This window comes from Eutrema salsugineum, unplaced genomic scaffold (genome assembly GCF_000478725.1).
Source record: "Eutrema salsugineum unplaced genomic scaffold, Eutsalg1_0 scaffold_5, whole genome shotgun sequence".
Taxonomy (NCBI): domain Eukaryota; kingdom Viridiplantae; phylum Streptophyta; class Magnoliopsida; order Brassicales; family Brassicaceae; genus Eutrema; species Eutrema salsugineum.
Genome location: NW_006256612.1, coordinates 12,358,751 through 12,381,068, shown reverse-complemented (window position 1 = coordinate 12,381,068; position 22,318 = coordinate 12,358,751). Strand labels below are relative to the sequence as shown.

The window sequence follows — 22,318 nt, the reverse complement described above, 5'->3', positions numbered from 1 at the left end:
TCCGGTACACCGATTTCCCATAGAGTTACACCGTCTCTTGGAGGTTCATACACCAAGTCGCCTAGGCTGATATTTGAACCTGATTCACAATGTTTTTACTCTTTGTTAGCAATCTGTATATATGGAACTGCAGTGTCCTGTCATAGTGGTATTACAAGATGTTCGAACCAAAAAAAAACAAAAAAAAATGTTCGAACCTGGAGAAATGTCGAAAACGGTGTCGTTGTGGTAATCACCGATGAATCCCAGAGCAAATGCATAGAGATTGTAACGACCACTTCTCACATTATTGATAGAAAAATATCCCTTTTCGTCTGCTTTTGACCAGAACTGATAACCCTGTCAATGTAAATATAAACCAAGATTTTAGAGTTCACAAATCTTTATGATTTCCACTGCTTATTGATTAACAAGATGGAGAAGATAGATTAAGAGATTACTTTGTATTCTTTTTGCCATGAGCCAGCATCTCCTGGCGCAGCCAAGCCCACGTAGGAACCATTTGCAGGTATATCCTCACTACTTATGTATCTATTACAAAATTAAACAGCCATTTAGGAATGTTTCATGCGAAAACGACGTTGTTTCAAAGAAGAACGAAGCAAGTACTGTACCGGTCTCTAACGAGGAATCTGCCGCTAACACATCCTCTTTGGTCAGATGCAGGAAAATCACTTGAAGTGGTGAAGTTATAAGGCCACTTCTGTTCCTCAATCTTTGTCTGAAAACAGCAACCAAATCTATTTCTCAGCTATTTTGTTCTTACGTATGCATATGCATATCTATATATGTATGACCTGGTTCTTGGCTTGATGCCAGAGCAACAAAGGATCAACTCCTTGAGGAAAAGAGTTGAGATAAATGAAGACAGGTCCAAACACCTTCTTCCATGCTTCACCTTCTTCAAATTTCATGATCAGATCTGCTCCAACATAGTGAGTGCTGTGAAATATCTGTTTCCATTTCAACTAACATCAATTATCATCCATCTTTATATCCAAATTTATGTATCGTTTTATCTCGAAACCTATGCTCACCGCGAGGTTGGTTGGACCGACATGGGAGCCTAGGAATTGCTTGAGAGGACCAGAAGAACGGAACTCGTTGCTTGGAGTGATTTGCCAGAAACCAACTGAGTCATTTGTGCTTATCCATCCATGAACTTTTATGTCTTTACTCTCCATTGAATACGCATACTTGTCATCCACCTGTAAGATAATCAAGATTGATACTCTGTTTCCTCTATTGCTCTGTTTCCTCTGTTTTAATAGGAAGAAATTAAGTTTACCTCTCCTTTGAACTCAGGATTGGTAGGGTCGAGAAGTTGAACGGCCTCGGGATAAGCAAGAGGTTTACCTCGAGGAGGAATCCGATCATCTGCTTGAGGCATGTACCTTTGCCTCTCATCTGAAATCGCCATATAATGAAACCTATGCAAATAACAAGTGGACATAAACTATTATCAAACTCTGTTATGAATAACAGACTTTTTTTTATAGATGAAGGATAAGTAGAGAAAACATCACTTGTCCTTGTTTAGCTTAAATGCTAATCGAATATTATCAAGTTCAACAGCAGGCCACCCTTTTAACCGCTCGAAGATGGCGTAAGTGTAGAACCCGGACGAGTTTCGCAGCATTACAAACCTGAAATCAACTCATAAATCTCATCATACTAGATTCCAAAAAAATCAAACCTTTTATTTACATGTATATACTAATTTTATACGAGCTACCTCTTGTCTATATTCACAGGAACAGCCAGTGTTGAAGAAGCATTCCATGTCCTTGAAAACGATATCTCTATCTTTTCATCACTCTGCGTTATCACTTCCATCTTTGTTGCTTCAATCCTGCAAATTAATCCAAGTTAGTTTCACAATGGAGGGTTATTGGTAGCTATATAACTGCAGACAGAGAGTCATTTACCTGTCTAGTGTGCCTTTGGTCTTTTTAGTTTTTTTCCCTGGGAAGTTCCACACTAAGTCCCAGTAACTACAGAAATTAGATCAATTAGTTTCAGTCCTCAGGGATTATAAACACTGAAATTAGGGCATTTACATACATAAGCATAATCATAGAAGTAGACCTACCCTCTATCATGTTCACCTCCGTTGTAGGCAAGCACATTTTCAATATTATTGTACCGGATTCCAGTGACAAATCCCTCCGGACTGGACAAAGTTAATTGAAAAATTCCATTGTCCAAAACCACCTGTAATCACTCATATAATTTAGGGTTTTTAAAACGTTCAACGTGACTTGCACATCAAGGAAGCTGGAACTTAATAGCGAAACAATTCTTCGTTTTTTGCATCAACAAAGTGTCTCTAATTGTCAACTAAAAGCTAATTAAAAAAAAATGGATCGGTAAATAATGTATAGAGGCGACGTACATGTCGATCTTCGTAATGTAATTGCAAGACTTGTGTTGATTCTGGATCAGGACTTTGGTTTTGAGAGATTGCAATTTCAAATAAAGACAAGAACATGAACAAAGCAATTATCCATCCTCTATGTCTCCGGTAACCTTTTTTTCACCAAACACGTACACATATACATATGATGACGTTATGTTAGGAGTTAGGTTCTAATCATGTATTTAAGATATTATACTAAAAACAAATACATGTAATGATGTTTCTTCTCTGATGCGTACCTATGGTCGTCACGAGCTGGAAGACATGTGAAGAGAACAGAAGCATGATGAAATCAGCGGATTTGTCTTGGAGCTTTCTCGAAATTCTGTCCACAAAGATAATCAGACATGTGAAGTTGTAGAGACGAGGCAAGTAAGAGTTAGAAGAAGAGTCGTTTAGATTATGACAACTTAAGATCATTATATAGGTTTCTTCTAATAAGAATCTATATTACCCATACAAAAACTTTGAAGTAGGACAAAGACAAAAGACAAAAGACAAAAAGTAAAACAACAAAGGTACATGTGAACTAAGAAATGGAAAAAAAAAGAGAGAGAGAGAGAAGTAAGTTAAATGGTTTAGGCAACATCAAAGTCAAGTTTTCTTCTGCTATAAACAAAGAATTTCTTCTTTTTCTTATTATAACAAGACTTTTTCATTGTGGTTGATATAACAAGACTTCTTTTTAGTTCCCTATATATATATTCATTAAAAAAATGGAAATCGAAATCGGATCAAGAAATATTACAATCCCAATCCTAGGTAGAGCCATGAACCAAACTCGTTCTAGAATTCCATTATCATAGTATATATAAACAAACTATAAATTTAAGAAACATCTCTGATAATATTATAAAAAGTAATCTTGTCCGGCTAGTATCATTAAGCAATACGAAATTATGCATTTCATAAAGGAATCAAATTTAATTTAAGGTTTTGTTGATAACTGTATAATATATACATTGGTGCTCATGTGCTAATATTCGTACAAAGTAACCACTTCCAATAACCCTTCTTGTCTTTTTCTTTTCCCCAACGCCTACTCGGTAGATATCTAAGGAAACTGCGTACCTACACATAACATAACATCCAATTTACCTAAAAGTAGTTCGGCTCTTTACGGTGACACCACATTTTAATTATTCATTTTTTGAAGTTTGTTGTTGTGAAGAAGAACTAGGCATAAATATATACTAATACCTTATGGTGAATTTACATAAACTAATCGCAAAAAGCTCACCTTCAGTACGTACCGTATGCGACGTGATGCCCATATAAAAACAAATATGCGTAAAATACATAAATTTTAGATGTGAATATATAATACACATGTATAAATGCACACGAACAGGAGAAGAATATAAGGAATGCTGATGCTTGAAGCAAAAGTTGTTATGCGGCTGCGTGGGTAGTTGATTGGAGTTAGGGGAAGCACATACATATATAATCGATATTTCATATACCAACAACATAGAAGAGACATATAAAGATTTCAACAGGTTGTTGTCCAAATGCTTAACCAAAATATTTCCAACGAATACCTTTCACGGGTTCAATTTTTTTTTACATTATGTTCAACAGAAAAAAAAAAGTCTTTTTCAATGACAAAATCAGATAGATGAATAACACCAACAACTTTTTCCCATCAACTACATCTCTCTATTATTTCATTTTTCGTATTTTTCTTATATCCATACCAAAAATGAACCATAATGTTACTATTTACTAACCTTTTTGCAAAAAAAAAAAAGTTACTAACCATTCAAAGTTGTTATGGAGTCTTGATCAGTGACAAGCCAGGAATTTTTTTTTGTTTTTTTGTTTTTATAAATTAAACACAACATTGAGATGATTCTCGATAGAACAGAAACGAAATTTATAGATTATTTGGTCGCAAATAACTTAACCAATATTTAATTTAGCATTTATTTATTAGATCAACCATTTAAATCAAATAATCTTCCACTATCATAATGAAAAATTCATAGAGATTGCCTAAAACCAACAATTGATGAATAACAAAAGAATTGGTCAAAAGCATTTATACTATTTACTATCCTAAGAAAGTATTTAAATTGGAAATTAAAAGTTTTTATCTTATCTTATATTTTAAACATTACATCAATTTAATTTGTTATATATATGAGATATCTTCTACTTTTTTCTTGTTAATTCTATTTAATTTACAAGATTGAATTACAATATAGTCAAATACATTTATTACCATTTATGTCAATAACGTAATGTAAGGATTTATTACCATTTATGTCAATAGTATTAACTTCCAACATAGATTCAAAGTTAGTAAATTCCACTAAAAAGGAGGACATAGTTGTAGAGGTTAAAGAGAGATAGAAATTGCGAATATTTTTATTTCTTGCCATTTAAATCACCACACAATCAAAAATCTATTATACTCTTCTATACATGTCTTTGGCCAAAATAAACAACCTCGTTTTCATCATCATCAAATTCATGAAATTTTGACCGAAATAAAATTCATATACATTTTTAGTCTAACTATCTCGCAACCACAAGAAATGTTCTTTTTTTTTTAAAAAAAAAAGCTGTTTTGTCTCTAAATGTTTTGTATTACCTAGTATATATGCGTTGATCTAAGACCGCATAATCTCCACGATCTAAATTCGACGTGAGGCATTGAGAAGAAACACGTAAATAGCCTTAACATAGCTTTATATCATAAAAAGACGACAAAGATCTAACGAGTAAGAATAAATCGAATTTCAAACTTTGATTATATACTGTTTTTCATCATGAAAATATATGAAAACCTTTTAACCAAAAAAATGGAACAGTGAAATAAAATACTTGTACGTACCTTGCCGCAAGGTCCTTGCGTTAATTTCTCTGCGAAAGACTTAGATATCTACTGTGTTTTTTTTCCTCCTCTCTTGTGAAACATAGTTTTCGTCCATGTCCATATATATATGAGGAATCCCAGTAAATTACAAAATCTATTTCCAAATGGGGAAAACGCAAACTAATTTGGTTTAGGATTTGTTTTTCTTTCTTCAATGTATTGCACAAATATATTGGTAGGATAAAAAAAAACTTTACAGAATTTATTTTTCTTGTAGTGAAACAAACATTGTCCATGGACCTCAACCATGTTAAATAAGCCAGTTTCTTAAAATAAAACCAATGTACTCTAAGCAAAACCAAACTGAATATATGTGCATACCCAAATGATGTTTAAAATAAGATTATAACGAGCAAGAATTTGAAACGCATATGTAAAAAAGAATCGAATAAATCAACAAACATGTCAAATCACATTGCTTAAACTTTCTGAAAGAACCATGTTTGATTAGCTGGGAGCTTCGAATCGGATGTAATCATACATCATCCCTTGGAAAGGACTTGTGCACCTTGGCTGCGTGAGAAACAAGGTATTATCGCCTTCTACAAACTTAGAGCCAGCTACTTCCACATTGAACAACCAGTACAATCCATGTATTCCATGTCTTGCTATCGAGTTGTCCCTCCCGATCAATCCACTTGTGAACAATGGACTTGCACTCGCATCGTTTACACGTATCTTCATCCCCCAGTTTTGAGTCAAGATTCATCCAACTACGTTAAATTGTCTTTCTTGATGGTCTAATTTACAAAAAAAAAAATGTCATGGATTGATAGATACACACGTACTTGGAGTTCGGCAAAAGTAGCGGATGCGATGGCTACTCGTAAAGTATAGGTGTGGTTCTTTTCAATGTTTTTGAGTTCGAATTTAATTTGCCATGTTGTTGCTTGATATGTTTTGCTATCCTTTTTTCTATGAAAAGAAAACGTAACAATGTGGTTAGAAAATACCGTAAATTTAAGAAATAAAAGATAACGGAGATGATGAGGAAGACCTAGTGACTTGAGCGTAAAACCAGTCGTTTCTATAGTCGCTAGAGCCAACTACATATACTAAGTCTTTATCGGGGTACAATTCTACGTATCTTTCCCATAATCCATATTGTCGGAACCTGCGAGAGATAAGCAATCATCAAAAAGGGCATTTTTAGTATTCTTACATGAAGTTCCTATACATTTTGTACAATGTCAGTAGCCTGTTTATGCATGATATAGTAATTTACTATTCAATTAAATAAGTCAGTTTCTTTTAACGTTAAAACCAAAAAAGTCATTTTTCTTTATATGTTCTCTTTTGTCCACAACGTAGTTATAGGAGATTAACCAAAACCTAATGACGGTCTTTTAAATACAAACTCAATAAGCTCAAGAAAAAAATGTTGTGATATTTGTATGTGTTATATATGTAAAAACCTGTCAGGGTGATTTTGATAAAGTTTGTTGATATATTTTGGATTCGGATCAGGAACAAAAAACTCTGCTGCTGATCGATCAGGAAAACCGATCTCCCATAACGTTGCTCCATTTCTTGGAGGCTGATACACAAGATCTTCCACATAAAGATAACAACCTGCACAGACAATGATTATTAATTACAGGATATATTCTTTAAACAACTGAAAAATTACGGTATTATATTGGGTTTAATTGAAAAAAATTATGTTTTGGGGAACTAATAGAAAGAAAGAAAAGAATATGAGGACCTGGGGTGACGGTGATAATATCATCGTATTTATAGTCGCCAATAAAACCAGGAACCCATGCATAGAGATTGTATTGGCCTGGCCTTACTCCACTAATGTAAAAGAATCCTTCTTCATCTGTTCTTGTCCAAAATTGATACTCCTGCAAGAATGGAATGTTCATAGAGATATTATTTTAAAATTTTTAAAAAATTCCATTAGTTCTTTATTTAATATCCATCTTCTACTTTTTAGGATGGGGCCACTTTTCAAAATAATCACCTTGCATTCTCTTTGCCATGAACCAGCAGCTCCAGGTACAGCCAAACCAACATAACCTCTATTGGCTGCAATGAAATCTTTATCTACATACCTTAAAGAACATAAATGCATTATAGAGTTTTAGATTATTGGATATATGCAATTGTCATGTGAAGTTTGTAATGACTAAAGTGCGTCTAGTGAAATTTGATTTTTTACTAATGAGCAACAAGATGATAAACAGTATAAAAAGAATTGAATCAGGCCCTCTCAGTAATTTACCTGTCTTGAACGAGAAGTCTGCCAACAACATTACCACGTTGCTCTGCTTTCACATAATCATCCGAAGCTGGAAAACTGTAAGGCCAGCTTTCTACTTCCACATTCATCTGGCACATTAAATTTATAATGTTAGATTTGTTCTTCTAACTATATAAAACAAGATAAGTATAAAGAAGAACCTGAGTTTTAGCATCTTGCCAGAGCCAAAGAGGGTCATTATCATCATCAGTAGACGAGTTTAAATAGACGAAAACCGGCCCAAACACCTTCTTCCATGCCTCGCCTTCACTGAATTTTGGCACTAGATCTTCCCCTGTATAGTGTGCACTCATAAATACCTAAAGAACCCACGTTAAACTTGTAAAAAACTGTAATGATTTTAGAGAAAAATGTTAAAGTAGATAGATGTTTATCCTTACAGCAAGAGAAGTGGGTCCAACGTGAGATGTCAAGTTCTGTTTTTGAGGTCCACCGGTTCGGTACTCATGGCTAGGAGTTATGAGCCAGAAACCGACTGATGGTTGCTCCGTGCATATCCATCCATGGACAGTAATGTCTTTGTTTTCGCACGAATATTGGTACTTATCGTCAACCTAAAAACCCAAAGAAGAACCAGTAAAAGCCAAGTTAACAACGTTTTACAAGAAATCAACTTCTCTCTAGCTAATAGTCTTGAAAAGAAAGAAAAAATAAATGATAAACTATACCTCTCCTTTGAATTGAGGCTCTACAGGATTAACAAGTAGAACAGCTTCAGGGTATGCCAGAGCTTGGCCTCTGTCTGGTAACCGGTCATCAGGCAATGGCATGAATCTCTGCCTATCGTCAGTTACTGCCATGTAGTGAAACCTACAACTCTCAGCTGTTAAGATTAATGGAAAATTAATGTTTAGCTAGTAAATGAGTGATTTATCTTTGTTTACTTCTCTTTTCTGAGCTTGAAGGCAATTCGAGTTTCGGCAATTGAGAAAGCAGGCCATTCTTTCAAGTGCTCATAGATGGCATAAGTGTAGAATCCCGATGACCCACGAAGCATAACGAATCTGTTTTCAACACTTTTTTCAGCTCATAAGCTGAAAATGGGATATGAAATTTATGCTTCAAAAAAAAAGTAAGGACCTTTTGTCAATGTTCAGTGGCACAGCTTTGCCTTCTTGTGATGGATCCCATTTTCTTGTGAAAGAAAGCTCAATCTGTTCATCATTTTCCATTATTACTTCAAATTTTGTTCCTTTTATTCTGTTACCAAAAGGAAATAGTTATTAAGCATTAGTTGCTTTGAACACCATTGCTTTGATCCAATTCTATCTGAAAAAAATGCAATCTGTCTTTCGTTCTATGGGATCAAACTACGTACAGATTTTTTCTAGTAATCTTATTTGGGCATTAAACTCACGAAGAAGACTTACACATCAAATGCTCCAGCGGTTCCTGATCCGCCCCAGACGAGGTCCCAATACCTGAAGAAGACATTCACTTCAAAACAATTTTTTTGGCGCGAAAGCTATGAAATTAACTAGAGAAACAGAGAGATGTATCATGCATGCAATAACCAGACGTTGTCTAGCCTTGAGTAGGCTCTTAAGATAATTGATTTCAGAACAGCCATTCTACTAGTTTATGCAATCTTACAACAGTTAAATTGCAGGAAGCTAACTTGGCTGGCTATCGCATATTGATGACTAACAGGAAGTCTCAGAGACTAATCGATAGAAAAGTTTAAAAGACTACTAAGAGAAACATACTCCAAATTAAAAGTATCATAATATCACATTACCCTCTGTTGGATTCTTCATTAAGAACCTCTAGCAAGTTATCGATACCATTATACTCGATTCCGGTAACAATTCCATCAGGCTTTGATAATGTAACCCGTGCAATGCCATTGTCCATCACCACCTGAACCATCAATACACCAACGATGTCGAAACTTTAATTAAAAAGTTTCAGTTCTTTTTATAACATCTGCAGCTAAATGAAGATAGAGAAGATCATGAGAAGAGTTAAAGTTAACAAACATGATTGCCCTTATCATGCAACTGCAGTTTAGCAGACGACATTGATGAATTGTCTTCTGGGTTTTGGTCTCTAAGCTTAAAGTAAATGTATATGTTTTTCTATACGTACATGTGTGTATATATAGAGAGAGATCCGATTTGGAGAAGTTATGTTGCCTTGGACGGGAGATAAAGTGTAGTGGAGAGAATCTCTTGACTTTGTCGTCAAAACAGTTTGGTTAGTTTTTGACGAAATGCTTAAGAGAGCCGCAATGATCATCAATATGGTGACATTCGTGTGTCTCAAAGCATGTCTCTTCTAAACATTCTTGTTTCTCATTATTATATGTAAATCAATACCATATTGTGTGATTCAAACGTTCAAAAATGAATTATTTGCGTAGTAGTTACAGTTCGGTTATTTGTTCGTTATTCCTTAGTGGGACTATTTTGCCCTTATGGTCAACCTGCACCAACCGGACATTGACTAATCTCCACCAGCTAATAAAGCCCAGAAATCAGTCTTAAGAGCAAACTCCTATAATTGTTGTGAGGCCCAAATTCACAAGTGTCCAAAAAACCAAAACATTGCCATATCCTTTCGCACTCACCCGCCTCCTATGTTCTTCTTCTTCCCCATTTTCTTTCTCTCTCATTTCTTACTCGGTGTCTCAAAACCATACCTCAAAGAAGATTGAGTTAGTTTGTTTGTCTGTTTATGTTCTGCCCTCTGTTTTCGTCTTATAGAAAAGGTTTATGGTTATCTCTATGGATTTGATGGTGTCCACAAGCAGTGCACAAGAAGGGTTTTGCTTAATTCAACAATTTCATCGCGAGTGTAAACGAAGCAATAAGCTTGACGTCTCAGGTCGTACGACTTGTAATATTAGGTCTAAGTCCTCTCTTGGGTCACGAAAAAGGAGCCGACTTGTTCTTGCTTTCGCGGCCTCCAGGGTGGAGAGTTCCGGTCTTAATGGCAGAGCTCAGAAGTTCGAAAATTCGCCTTCTGGGATTAGCAATAGTAACGGTAATAATGGTCATTTCAGCTCTTCGAATTCGTCTTTTGTGTTGGAAGATGTCGAGAGCAACAACCATTTGCGGCAGCTGGTTAGAGCTGGAGAATTGGAGGAAGGGTTTAAGTTTCTGGAGAACATGGTTTATCACGGTAACGTCCCCGATATCATCCCGTGCACGACACTGATCCGCGGATTCTGTAGGATGGGTAAGACGAGGAAAGCCGCAAAGATCTTGGAGATTCTTGAAGGTTCTGGTGCTGTTCCTGATGTTATCACCTACAATGTCATGATTAGTGGCTACTGCAAAGCCGGGGAGATCAATAACGCTTTATCTGTTCTCGATAGGATGAGCGTTTCCCCGGATGTTGTCACTTACAACACGATCTTGCGTTCTCTTTGCGATAGCGGGAAGCTAAAGCAAGCCATGGAGGTTCTTGATAGGCAGCTTCAGAGAGACTGTTATCCGGATGTGATTACTTACACTATATTGATCGAAGCTACTTGCAAAGATAGTGGTGTTGGACAGGCGATGAAGCTTCTTGATGAAATGAGGGAGAGAGGATGTACTCCTGATGTTGTGACTTACAATGTTCTCGTGAACGGTATTTGTAAAGAGGGGAGATTGGATGAAGCGATTAAGTTCTTGAACGACATGCCGTCTTATGGATGTCAGCCGAATGTTATTACGCATAACATAATCCTGCGGAGTATGTGTAGCACAGGGAGGTGGATGGACGCGGAGAAGCTTCTTGCTGATATGTTACGTAAAGGCTTTTCGCCGAGTGTTGTCACTTTCAACATCTTGATTAACTTCTTGTGCAGAAAAGGCTTGCTTGGTCGAGCGATTGACATTTTGGAGAAGATGCCTAAACATGGATGCCAGCCTAACTCTTTGAGTTACAACCCGCTGCTTCACGGGTTTTGCAAGGAGAAAAAGATGGATAGGGCTATAGAGTATTTGGAGAGAATGGTCTCTCGTGGTTGTTACCCTGACATTGTGACCTACAACACTATGCTCACGGCTTTGTGCAAAGATGGGAAAGTTGAAGATGCGGTTGAGATACTTAATCAGCTTAGCAGCAAGGGATGTTCTCCTGTTCTAATCACTTATAATACCGTCATTGACGGGCTTGCAAAAGCAGGTAAAACAGGCAAAGCGATAAAACTGCTAGACGAGATGCGTGCAAAAGATCTAAAGCCTGACACAATCACCTATTCTTCTCTGGTTGGAGGTTTGAGCAGGGAAGGAAAAGTAGACGAAGCCATTAAGTTTTTCCATGAGTTTGAGCGGATGGGCGTTAGGCCAAACGCAGTCACCTTCAACTCTATAATGCTGGGTCTCTGTAAGTCTCGGCAAACAGACCGTGCCATTGATTTCCTGGTCTATATGATCAACAGAGGGTGTAAACCGACCGAAACATCGTACACAATTCTGATAGAAGGCATAGCTTATGAAGGTATGGCAAAGGAAGCTCTGGAGCTACTCAATGAGCTTTGTAACAAGGGACTCATGAAGAGAAGCTCCGCAGAGCAAGTTGCCGGAAAATGCAGCAGTGAGTAGTTCGCTCACTAGTCAGTCCTCTTATGTTGATTTATGCTAAGAGAACAACATTTCATTGGTTACTCTCTAGCTCTTATGTCTTAGGTTCAGTTTTGGATGTCAGAATTTTTGTTTTGGAGTTTGCATCATATCAATATGATTCAGTTGTTACCATTATCTTTTGGATGAAATAAACGCCTTTACATATACACGTGTACTTTCATATATGATTTCAAGGAGTGCCTTCTAGACGAATATAGTCATACATAATCCCTTGAAATGGTCCATTGCATCTTGGCTGTTTCAGGAATATTGTGTTATCACCTTGCACAAACCGGTTTCCTGGTATGTTCACCGTGTACAGCATGTAAACCCCGTGGATTCCATGCCTTGCTATCGAGTTGTCTCTCCCGATAAGTCCGGTTGTGAACAGAGGACGGATTGCTTCCGCGTCATTAACTCTAACCTGCAAATAGAGTGTGCCAACAAAACATTACAATCTTAACAATTCGTCTCTGTCAGAAATGTGAAGTTTCATTTTTTACCTGCAACTCCGCTAAGGTTGCAGATGCTATGGCTACTCGCAGTTTGTAATTCGCTTTTTGATCAGTGTTTTCGAGTTTAAACCTAATCTGCCAAGTTGTTCCTTCATGCACATCTCCTTTCTTCCTAGGAACATGAGCAAAGAACCAGTCTCTGCGATAGTCGCTTACACCAATAGTGTAAACAAGGTCATCATTTGGATACAAATCTGTGTATCTCTTCCACAGCCCATATTGCCTGAACCTGAAAACATTAAAGCAATGCGGTGTTTCAGTTTATTAACATTCAAGCAGTAAGTTTCACAAAAGTGTAGCTCACAAACCTGTCTTGATGGTGGACTAAAGCTCTGTTTACAAGCATGGGATCAGGATCGGGGATAAAGAACTCTGAAGCTTTTCGATCAGGGATACCGATTTCCCATAAGGTAGGTCCATCTCTTGGAGGCTCATAGACGATATCACCCATCTCAATCTTGCACCCTGTGTTGTTATATCCATCAAGAATTAGCTGATATATAGGAAATTATGAAATTGATAAAACTTACTTACCTGAAGTCACAGTTACGATAGTGTCGTTACGATAATCTCCAATGAAACCAGGGACCCAGGCATAGAGATTATATTCACCAGGACGCACGTTTTCTATTGAGAAGTAGCCAGCCTCATCCGCTATAGCCCAGAATTGGTATCCCTGATAAGATATTAACAGTTGAAAAATCCAAAAGGTATCGATCTTTGTGCTCGTTGCAAATTATTCAGAAAGGAGATGGAAGATAATCACCTTGCATTCTATTTGCCAAGAACCAGCATCACCAGGTGGAGCCAAACCCACATAAGCACCTCGTGCTGAAATCAAATCATTGCTTATGAACCTATACAGGAATCAACATTGGAAAGTTAACTGGTTAGGAAAGGAATCTGCAAGGGGGAAAAAATAGAAATGAGACTGTAAAAACCACTAATACCTGTCGTGGATAAGTAATCTACCATGGGCCCAGCCACGTTCTTCAGACTTTGGATAGTCCTCAGATGCCACAAAGCTATAAGGCCAGCTTTCAACCTCAGCCTTCATCTACAGATTAACCCACTAAACTAAGCCCTTTCTCTTTGTTACTAGACATCTATTTTCTGTATTCAACAACGCTTGGAAATGCAGTAGAAATTTGGTTTCCCTTGTACCTTTATCTTAGCATCATCCCATAAGCAAAGTGAATCATCTCTATTAGCTGTGGAGTTTAGGTAAATGAAAACAGGGCCAAAGACTTTCTTCCAAGGCTCACCACATTCAAAGCGAGGCATCATGGTTTTTCCCGCATAATGTGTACTGTGAAACACCTGATATAATTCATAATGAAAACCAAGATCAAAGATTGAGCTAATTCTGACTACAACGTTGAAACAGTCACCACATTAGTCACAGGGACACTTACTGCAAGAGTGGTTGGGCCAACATGTGAGGTGAGATTTTGTTTGAGTGGTCCACCTGACCGGAACTCATTACTGGGCGTAATTTGCCAGAATCCTACAGGTGGATCAAAGGATATCCATCCATGTACTCTCAGATCCTTATTCTCACACGAGTATTGGTATTTGTCATCCACCTGTAATAAGAAAAGAAAATGAATAAGTTATCTGTGAATCAATATTAACTCGATTCATATTTTAGAGTTTTAATATGTCACAAAACGAGCATAACTCCATAGTATACGGAGTCATACCAGTAGAAAGGAGACTGAACAAAAATGTTCTTCTAATTTCTAAATGATTGAAAAAACATGGAAGTCATACTTCGCCTTGCAGGTGTGGATCACACGGAGCAGTGAGCAGGGAAGCTTCCTGGTAATCTAGAGTTTGGCATCTTCCTTTGCATAAATCATCTGGAAAAGGCATTATCCTTTTTCTGTCATCTGCCATAGCCATGTAGTGGAATCTGTATAAAAGGAATCACCAAGCAGGAAATACATGAGATATCAAACAACTATACATTACTTTTGACAAACGATTAAACCCAAAAGCTAGATATCTGACAAATGATACAACCCTTTTGCTAGGGATTTATGACACTCTTCACATGGACGAGCAAATCACTGACATTTGAGGTTTTCTTCTCCGAGCACAAACATGGATCTTAAGATGATTAGGCTGTGCATAAGAAAGAGAAAATTGCCATAGAAAATGGGGAGAATATTACTTGTCTTTTCTGAGCTTGAACGCGATTCTTGTTTCTCCAAGTTCAAACCCAGGCCATTCCTTAAGGTGTTCATAAATGCCGTAAGTGTAAACTCCAGAAGAGCCACGGAGCATTATAAACCTGAAAGAAAGAGCATCATTCCAATGTCTCTTCTCTAATTTCGTTTTTCGTCTACATAATTCAAGATGACCTTTTATCGATATTCAGGGGAATATACTTGCCCTCAAGGGATGGATCCCATGTTCTTAGAAATGAGATCTCAACATGTTCTTCAGTCTCGACTATGACCCTGAAAGTCACTCCACTGATGCTGCATTAATACAATCCCGATCCACCAATTAATACACATTATATAACATTCTTTTGTTAAATTTGTAATGCTTCTATGTCCAAGTCCCCGGAGAAAAAAGATAAAACCATTAAAAGAGAGGCGATTTTGACGCAGAGAAAAACCAGTTTGAGTCATGCATCAACTTAACTTCACCAATACCGAAAATTTCCACAAACAGATGATGCAATGATAGGATAAGGTTCTAATGCTATAGATTCTTAAGGTAAATGCATAGAAGACATACACATCAAATATTCCCTTGCCTCCAACCTCATTCCAGTGCAGGTCCCAGTACCCTCTGTTAGTTTCCTTGTTACGAACTTCAAGCACATTGTCAATAGCGTTATACTTAATGCCGGTGATAATACCACCTGGTTTTGACAGTGTTACTTGGAGGATTCCATTGTCCATCACAACCTGCAACATTTCCGTCTTCAGTTAAAAAACATATGGTGAAAGACACGTAAAAGGAAACATTTGTAGACTGAGGAAGTTTGCATTACATATCGGTCATGGATATACAGCCGGACACCTTGAGGAGGCATCCTGCAATCCTGTCTATGTCTAAGACCACTTGTACCTTGATCTGTCCTTTCCGAGCCTGGATTTTAGTGTAAGTAAAGAAAAATTAACACTCGATCGAATCAGTGTACTGTATATGTAAAACAAGAATTTTGAAACTGCCATAGATATAGGATCTGTTGAACTAGTCTTTAAAAAAAGCTGCAAAGGCGTTTATCGCCGATTATTTAGCAAAATGGTACGCCAACATCCATATCAAATAATTGTAACTCTCTGATGGGTTAAAGACCCTGCCTTTCTGGGATTATAAGGAGAACGAGAAAATCTTTCTACAAACAAACAGTTTATAATGTCATAAGAAACAAAGTAAAGTGTCAAAATAAGAAAATAAACTTGATTCTTTATCAGGGCTAGAAAAAAAATACAAACTTTGCTCTCGCAAATTCGTTGAACAAGCTTAAAACCGTTCCATAGTGAGCGAGGTTATAAAACAGAGGATGTAGAAACCATTAGAAGAGAGGGAAACAATACAGTGGTGGTCGGCGCCTAAAGCAGTTACACGGTCGGTTAAACGATGCAAGAGCCGATCAGCCAATTTCTTCATCAGTACAGTACTTCTTGACGCGAGCGATCACTGCTGAAGCCTGGCGCTCACACGCACGTGTACAGATCGAGAGAGAAAGGCTGCGTTAGCGTTTGATCAAAGCGCTTGCTTTATTGCCCGACTGCGTTTGTCTTCTCTCTCTGTCTGCGCGTTTCGTCTGAACTGTATATATCAGTTTCGTCAATCGAATTTGATTATAGTTTCGGTTCAATTTCTTCAGACCGGACCTGAACAGTAAAATTGTGTCTATAGTCCCTTGAGTTCAATTTTTGTTCAGACATGCGTCCTCTTCATTTGAGAAACAAAAAAAAATCTGAAATCTCTTTTATTGAAACCAAATATCAAAAGAAAGTCTCATGGTGGATCAGCTTAAACAATCTTTTGGGAGGACAGATCTCTCTCTCTCTCTCTCGGTAAGCATTAAAATGTATAAACCCTTCCTCCATAGAATCTGTCTGAAGGATTTTTGAACAAATTTACAGAATTACACACGAGCTATGTCTCTCTACTTAGCTCCTCTCTGGAAGAACAACGATCCTATTAAGACAGCTATTCCCGTTATCGCTATCGTGACAAAAAGCCTTTTGTGCGAAACACCGTTCCCATCTCTTCGCCTCCTACCGTTTCCACCTCCTTCTGCTGCTCTCGGGATCCTTCTACACATTAGAATCCCATGCCACGACACGAGTTTAGCCAAAAAAATAAAGATTTAAGGTCTGAATCAGAGAAGGCAGATGATAAGAAAATGTACCTGGATGATTCAACATTGTTGAGCACAGAACCAGGGCATTTGGTTTCATGGTTATGTATTTCTCTCAATCTAACATAGCTTCTGCATTGATGACAGAGCTCGGTCCGGTTGCCACATACTTCCTAATATTCAAAAAAACCTGACCGAATCAGAAACTGCTTTCACTGGGAGAGAAAAAGCAATTATGTGTGTGAAAGTTAGAGAGTGAATACCTGATGCTCAGCAAGATCAACTGCAGGCAGTGGAAACTCACAGAACTCGCACGTTACAATCCTCTTGGGGCAAATTTCTCCTTTATGACTATCCAAAACCTCACGTTCTATGGTCTCTTTGCACATCGAGCATGCTACCTTCTCAATGAAGTACAAGAGGAGTAAATCATTCTTTCTAATCTAGCAGCGTTTAAAACACAATGTCCAAATACCGATACTATATATATATATATAGTTGAATCTATGGAAATCCTTTTTGATCAACATATATAGATGTCAGACTAGACAAAATATAGAATTTTCCATGGAGCTAAGAAAGAGAAGCTCCTCAAATACAAAGATGATAGTTGTGGAAAATGATCAAACAAAATACAGTTTAAAGACTAGTAAGAAATAGAAAACCAGCGTACCGGAGCATGTGTGTTCAAGAAGTGTTCCTCAGCATGCTTTTTGGGTACCATATCACCACAAATCTTACATTTTTCTAGATTCCGGGCACAATGTACACGATGCAGATCGATATTCGGTGATGGAATATCTCTGTCACTGAAAACATTAGAATGGTCAGTATTACGATTAGTACAGTGCTCTCAAGGGATTAACGATCAAAGTAGATGCTACTACTGAACATACAAAAGGAACTGGGTTTAGTGATCCCAATCAAAAAACGGCATTCAAAAAGTCTCAGTCTCAGCAAACTCGACGCTGCAATGACTAGACAAAGCACACATAGCCCTCAAGAAAATATCAACCAGGTCAAAGTATTTGATCCATAGTCCTGGAATTCTCACAAAACATCAAATGTAGATTAATGGGTTCATGAATGATTTTAGGAAAGTGACAAAAAAAAAAAATCAACCTTTTAGTAGATAACCAAATAAAAATCAAATCTTTGGCAATTGGCAAAATGCTAAGTATATCATATAATTTCCCAACCAATCCATCGAATCCCTCGTTATATTTCTAATCACCGACACAGACCTAGCTGATTCTACATGTACATCTAGAGATTGAGGTGAATCACACAGCTCATAAGTCATAAGTATCCGACACGGATGTTCTCACTAGCAATCACCGACCAAAATCTCTCAAATTTCTCATGACCTCGAGTCCAAAATTTTCCTTTTGGTTCGAAACGAATTAGAGAAGTCGTCATAAAACGACAAACAACAAAAGAGAAACCATTGGAAAGCAACCGATCGCCTAAAGCTCTGATGAAATTAAAAATAAGAAGTCATTACCCAGATAAAAGAAGAGAAATCAATTTGTTTGGAAAAACATACCAGTGGTTGCATACGATGGTGATTTCTCCAGTCGCAGTGGCCATCGTCAATTGAAAAAGAGCTTACTTTCACAGACGGAAAGAAATAACAAAGATCAGATGCCAAGGAGAACGATCAGAGACGCGAAATTTCAGAATCACGAATTCAAGCACGGATCTTTAACCTCGTTTTCTCGGGATTTTGAGATGTAAGAGAGAGAAAAAAAAGAAGATCAATTTATTAATGAGTGTATATATAATTAAGAATGTGGTTGAACCAAACTTTTAGATTAATAATTTAATGAATGACTAACTCTATTGGGGTCAATCCAACCAAACTGATAAACCACGAGACCTATAATATCTTCGCGCCGCTCGTGCCACGCTCTTGTACACTCATTGTAGCACACGCGCTAAATTGCACTAGTTTTAAAATTTTAAGAAACATATCATCCACAAATATTATTTTGTTTAATTTGGGATTTTATCATAATTGAGATACAAATTAGAGTTTGTTTTTGTTAATCCGTGCGATATATTTTCATATACGGAAATATTCAGATTTAAATCTTAAAACAAAAAAAATCGAACAAATATCTCTTAAAAAAAAGACCTATAAGAAAAGAATCTAAAGTTAAAAAACAGGACAACCTTCAACATGAATGCCAGGAGCAGTAGGACAAGAAGCAAGAGGACAGTTCTCACCATTTGAACCCCACCAATTACCAATCGATATACCATTCATCGTCAAACTAAAGTATAAAAGCACTCCCATGATAGCCAAACCGGCGTCTAAAGCTGCAGAGAGCACGTAATTATACCTCTGCCACCATTTTTTGTAGTTCTTGAACACAAAGTAATTGAACACAACACCAACAATGATCCAGCAGTTGAAATTCACGCTCGTCGCAGGCGGCATTGCAGCTGTTGCCCCCAAAAGAACTGGGAGATTGATCTGTGAGATCCATGTTCTTGTCGGGAATGCTCTTTGGAGAAGCCACACGAGGATAGGTCCTATTAGTCCACCTAAGAAGAACCAGTTTAGTGCAGGGTAGTTTCCTAGCCGACCGAATATTCTCTTTGGTCCTACTAGTCCCCAAATCACTGATGCGTCGAAGAAGACTCTGTCGCTCGGACATGTCCATGGACTGTTTGGAGGAAGCAACTCTTTCTGGCAGATGTTTTCTACTGATGTAAGCAAGTACCATGCCACTGATATATTCACTGTTCCTGCTATCACTGTTCCTATGAACTGGACTAAGAACATCGATCTAGGCGGTATCTTCATGTAATGTCCTAGCTTGAAGTCGTTTAGGAATGATATAGCTTGTGACATACTTATGTAACCATAAGTCTTGAAGCAGACGTTAGCTATTGGTCTCCCCGGTAACAACACACCCATGAGATATTCTGTGATGATGTTCAGACCTGGAGTCTGTCACAACAGTTTGAAAGTGAGAAAGATTGATAAGATCCATATCATGTAACTGACGATTCATTTTTAGTGTACCTGATTAGTTGTAGCTGTGATAATGCTGACTGGTACAGTGAACAGTAAGGCCATGAATGATGCTAGAATGAGTCCCCACCATGGCATTTGGATCTGCTCTTTCATGACAGTGCAGAGAACAAGAGATAGTGCCAATGAGACACCGAGCAGACTATAAAACCACCAGCTTGGTATGTCCTTGTACTTCCTCATCAACCTTGTGTGTATGTCCACTTTGGCCGAGGTTGAAGCTCGTACTTGTTGCCAAATTCCCCTAAGCAAAAGAAGGTGAGTAATGTCCACAAGTTAGTCCACAAGTTCATTATTGATTGTTCTTCTACTTACTTTCCATTGAAGAGAGCAACATGAGTCAGTGTGGAGACGATTGCTGCGAAACCAATCCCGTAAGTGATAGCAAAGAACGTGCTGAGATAAACCCGGCCTTCTCGTTGATACATCCCTTCATCCAATTCAAACTTATCGTTGACAATGGTGGAGATATTGTAAAGCTGCCCTCTTGAATCAAACAGATCAGAGGAGAAAATTGGGAACTTGTTTGCTTCATACACATTCATGCCCCAATACGATATTGGGATAACCATATACATGATAAGAACGTAACCAACGATGACATTGACGATTGCAAAGAAGGGAGTCACAAGAGGGCTTCCAAGGTAAGAAGCTATGACAGACCAATCAAGCGCCAATGAACCGATCCCAAGTCCTGACATTCCAGAGCCTATTTGCTGAGCTGTGATAGACTTAGGAAATGCCCAGCAAACCCAAGAAATTGATGATAAGGTCAAGAACAAGTACGCCGGGAAAATGTACCACGCGAAGCTACAAACAAACGCAATCACAAAGAACTTTCCCCTCGACATCCTCGCGTTGTCCTTCTCATGAAGAGCACTAGATGAAGAAGATAAAAAGACAGTCTTTAAGCACAGCACAGTCTAGAGACAATTAAGAAAACGTTATAACTCAAAGAAACCACATCACAAACAAGTGGTATGCACTAAAATCAACATACCGAAACAGAGAGACCTGAAGAACACTCGTTGGCCACCACATCTGTGCAGGATCCACCACTAGCTTTCTCATGATACCAGCCCAACCATACCCGAGAATCTGATTCAAACAACAGATAATCCATCAATTGAATCACTCCTAAGTCTATATATAAACGAATTCAACAAGAAAATGCATGGACCTGCGTAGTGATGACGAGGATCCAACTAGCCAAGAAACTAATCTTCCTTTTGTAAAAAGCCATGATGATATCGACAATTCCGACTGCATAAGCAGTACCAGATCCGAATCCAGCACCAGCATTGGCAAACATGGAGATCAACACATGTTCCTTGACGTTAAACGGACCCGGGTTAAACGAAAACTCCCACGACCCGATCCGATACTTGGTCTCAGGCAAAACCCGAGCCATAAGCTTTCCGATAGGCAAGGTAACAACTTGAACAGAGATCATACTGATCATCAGAGGCTGAGTCCTGTATCCGAAGAAAGTGTTGAGAAACGAGAGCATAACACAGGAGATAAGCCCTAGAAACCACATCCGAAACGTCCACACGGGCAAAGAGGGATCATCGTCGTTCGAAACAGTGAGACGAACCTCCTCCACCGGAGATTCGTCTTCGTCGTCCATCTCCAGCTTGTGTAACTCAAGCGCAGCCATTGTGTTGTGGCGGGTTCTGGCTAAAATTAGGGTTAAGAAGGTGGAGAATTTTGGGGGAATCTTAAAGAAAGATTCATGAATCTGTGATTCAAATCTGGTAAGGATTCGGAGATTTTGATATTTTGAGATTTTGATTTTTTTTAGTAACGAAAATCATGAGTGTGTCAGTAAAAGAGAGTCCCCGGCAAAATCGAAGAGTTTGTTGCGAACAAACAACCACGCTTTAACTCCTCGCCTCCTAAAGCGGGAAATAATCCTACTGCTACTACTTTTATTTAAAAGGATGTCTAGTTAGGTTAAACTATTTATAGTAAACAAATATCTTATGATTCAATTTTCTCCAGCCTTTGCAGCGTTTCTATTTAAACTTTTTATAAACCATGCTATAATGAACAAACAAAAAAACTATTGATTTGTAGAATCATGCTAGAAGATATTTTTATTTATATTTACCAAAAAAATCTTTTATTTATTGGAAAATAATTATATTAAGATTTTATGGTGTTTTGTTTAATGGTGATTTTTAGTTTAAGTACATAAATACTTTTAACCCAAAAAGACAGATTTTTATTTTTTGATATTTCAAATCATTCAAAAAAAACATTACAATTCGTCTAAAACCGCTCAGGCGTTCATCATACATTT

General features: G+C 37.6%; 6 protein-coding genes across 8 annotated transcripts in view; 1 reads left to right on the top strand and 5 right to left on the bottom strand.

The window, feature by feature from the left end:
* LOC18993884 (rhamnogalacturonate lyase B) overlaps positions 1-2,768 on the bottom strand; it is a 3,578-nt gene extending 810 nt beyond the window's left edge. The window contains 14 exon segments of the mRNA XM_006417459.2: positions 1-2; positions 5-79; positions 198-339; positions 441-531; positions 615-721; positions 798-953; positions 1,038-1,208; positions 1,289-1,430; positions 1,527-1,646; positions 1,736-1,852; positions 1,929-1,994; positions 2,093-2,214; positions 2,396-2,529; positions 2,659-2,768. The exon segment at positions 1-2 is cut by the window's left edge and continues 194 nt beyond it. Of these exon segments, the coding sequence (XP_006417522.2) occupies positions 1-2; positions 5-79; positions 198-339; positions 441-531; positions 615-721; positions 798-953; positions 1,038-1,208; positions 1,289-1,430; positions 1,527-1,646; positions 1,736-1,852; positions 1,929-1,994; positions 2,093-2,214; positions 2,396-2,529; positions 2,659-2,704 (1,491 nt within the window). The 5' untranslated portion in view covers positions 2,705-2,768.
* A 2,866-nt stretch (positions 2,769-5,634) lies between these two features.
* LOC18993883 (probable rhamnogalacturonate lyase B) lies at positions 5,635-8,966 on the bottom strand. The gene is made up of 13 exons (XM_024152667.1): positions 8,937-8,966; positions 8,647-8,766; positions 8,451-8,570; positions 8,235-8,376; positions 7,947-8,120; positions 7,707-7,865; positions 7,528-7,634; positions 7,267-7,357; positions 7,006-7,147; positions 6,716-6,872; positions 6,298-6,414; positions 6,089-6,215; positions 5,635-5,978 (listed from the first exon to the last, which is right to left on the bottom strand). The coding sequence occupies exons 2-13, from the start codon at positions 8,736-8,738 to the stop codon at positions 5,748-5,750; spliced, it is 1,659 nt and encodes a 552-aa protein (XP_024008435.1). The 5' UTR covers positions 8,739-8,766; positions 8,937-8,966; the 3' UTR covers positions 5,635-5,747.
* A 1,228-nt stretch (positions 8,967-10,194) lies between these two features.
* Positions 10,195-12,257, top strand: LOC112083902 (pentatricopeptide repeat-containing protein At1g09900). The gene has a single exon (XM_024152075.1). It carries the CDS (start codon positions 10,281-10,283, stop codon positions 12,099-12,101), a length of 1,821 nt encoding a protein of 606 aa, XP_024007843.1. The 5' UTR covers positions 10,195-10,280; the 3' UTR covers positions 12,102-12,257.
* Positions 12,207-16,412, bottom strand: LOC18993882 (probable rhamnogalacturonate lyase B). 3 transcript variants are annotated; one of them, XM_006417456.2, is made up of 14 exons: positions 16,198-16,412; positions 15,648-15,745; positions 15,389-15,561; positions 15,004-15,123; positions 14,814-14,933; positions 14,411-14,552; positions 14,053-14,223; positions 13,802-13,957; positions 13,588-13,694; positions 13,404-13,494; positions 13,172-13,313; positions 12,946-13,102; positions 12,626-12,866; positions 12,207-12,546 (listed from the first exon to the last, which is right to left on the bottom strand). In XM_006417456.2, exons 1-14 carry the CDS (start codon positions 16,268-16,270, stop codon positions 12,313-12,315), a joined length of 2,025 nt encoding a protein of 674 aa, XP_006417519.2. In that variant the 5' UTR covers positions 16,271-16,412; the 3' UTR covers positions 12,207-12,312. The 3 variants fall into 3 exon arrangements, with proteins under 3 accessions (XP_006417519.2, XP_024007842.1, XP_006417520.2); XM_024152074.1 differs by having other exon boundaries at positions 15,031-15,123; XM_006417457.2 differs by lacking the exons at positions 15,389-15,561; positions 15,648-15,745; positions 16,198-16,412 and having other exon boundaries at positions 15,035-15,123.
* A 177-nt stretch (positions 16,413-16,589) lies between these two features.
* LOC18993881 (XIAP-associated factor 1) lies at positions 16,590-18,763 on the bottom strand. The gene is made up of 5 exons (XM_006417455.2): positions 18,517-18,763; positions 17,644-17,779; positions 17,234-17,371; positions 17,022-17,143; positions 16,590-16,926 (listed from the first exon to the last, which is right to left on the bottom strand). Exons 1-5 carry the CDS (start codon positions 18,558-18,560, stop codon positions 16,776-16,778), a joined length of 591 nt encoding a protein of 196 aa, XP_006417518.1. The 5' UTR covers positions 18,561-18,763; the 3' UTR covers positions 16,590-16,775.
* Positions 18,764-19,027: 264 nt separating this feature from the next.
* On the bottom strand, positions 19,028-21,822 carry LOC18993880 (oligopeptide transporter 2). The gene is made up of 5 exons (XM_006417453.2): positions 21,194-21,822; positions 21,014-21,111; positions 20,329-20,892; positions 20,005-20,257; positions 19,028-19,929 (listed from the first exon to the last, which is right to left on the bottom strand). Exons 1-5 carry the CDS (start codon positions 21,671-21,673, stop codon positions 19,129-19,131), a joined length of 2,196 nt encoding a protein of 731 aa, XP_006417516.1. The 5' UTR covers positions 21,674-21,822; the 3' UTR covers positions 19,028-19,128.
* Positions 21,823-22,318: the final 496 nt, after the last annotated feature.

Coding starts and splice junctions, on each gene's coding strand:
- LOC112083902 (XM_024152075.1), top strand. CDS start 10,281: ATGGTTATCTCTATGGATTTGATGGTGTCCACAAGCAGTGCACAAGAA.
- LOC18993881 (XM_006417455.2), bottom strand. CDS start 18,560: ATGGCCACTGCGACTGGAGAAATCACCATCGTATGCAACCACTG. Junction 17,780..18,516: donor ACCATCGTATGCAACCACTG/GTATGTTTTTCC, acceptor TAATGTTTTCAG/TGACAGAGATATTCCATCAC. Junction 17,144..17,233: donor TTGATCTTGCTGAGCATCAG/GTATTCACTCTC, acceptor TTTGAATATTAG/GAAGTATGTGGCAACCGGAC.
- LOC18993883 (XM_024152667.1), bottom strand. CDS start 8,738: ATGGAAAATGATGAACAGATTGAGCTTTCTTTCACAAGAAAATGGGAT. Junction 7,866..7,946: donor TTGGACCCACTTCTCTTGCT/GTAAGGATAAAC, acceptor TGGGTTCTTTAG/GTATTTATGAGTGCACACTA. Junction 7,148..7,266: donor CATGGCAAAGAGAATGCAAG/GTGATTATTTTG, acceptor CCATTCTTGCAG/GAGTATCAATTTTGGACAAG.
- LOC18993880 (XM_006417453.2), bottom strand. CDS start 21,673: ATGGCTGCGCTTGAGTTACACAAGCTGGAGATGGACGACGAAGACGAA. Junction 20,893..21,013: donor CTTCAGGTCTCTCTGTTTCG/GTATGTTGATTT, acceptor TTCTTCATCTAG/TGCTCTTCATGAGAAGGACA. Junction 20,258..20,328: donor GTTGCTCTCTTCAATGGAAA/GTAAGTAGAAGA, acceptor TCTTTTGCTTAG/GGGAATTTGGCAACAAGTAC.
- LOC18993882 (XM_006417456.2), bottom strand. CDS start 16,270: ATGAAGAAATTGGCTGATCGGCTCTTGCATCGTTTAACCGACCGTGTA. Junction 14,224..14,410: donor ATCCACACCTGCAAGGCGAA/GTATGACTTCCA, acceptor TTCTTATTACAG/GTGGATGACAAATACCAATA. Junction 13,495..13,587: donor AGATTACTTATCCACGACAG/GTATTAGTGGTT, acceptor ATTCCTGTATAG/GTTCATAAGCAATGATTTGA.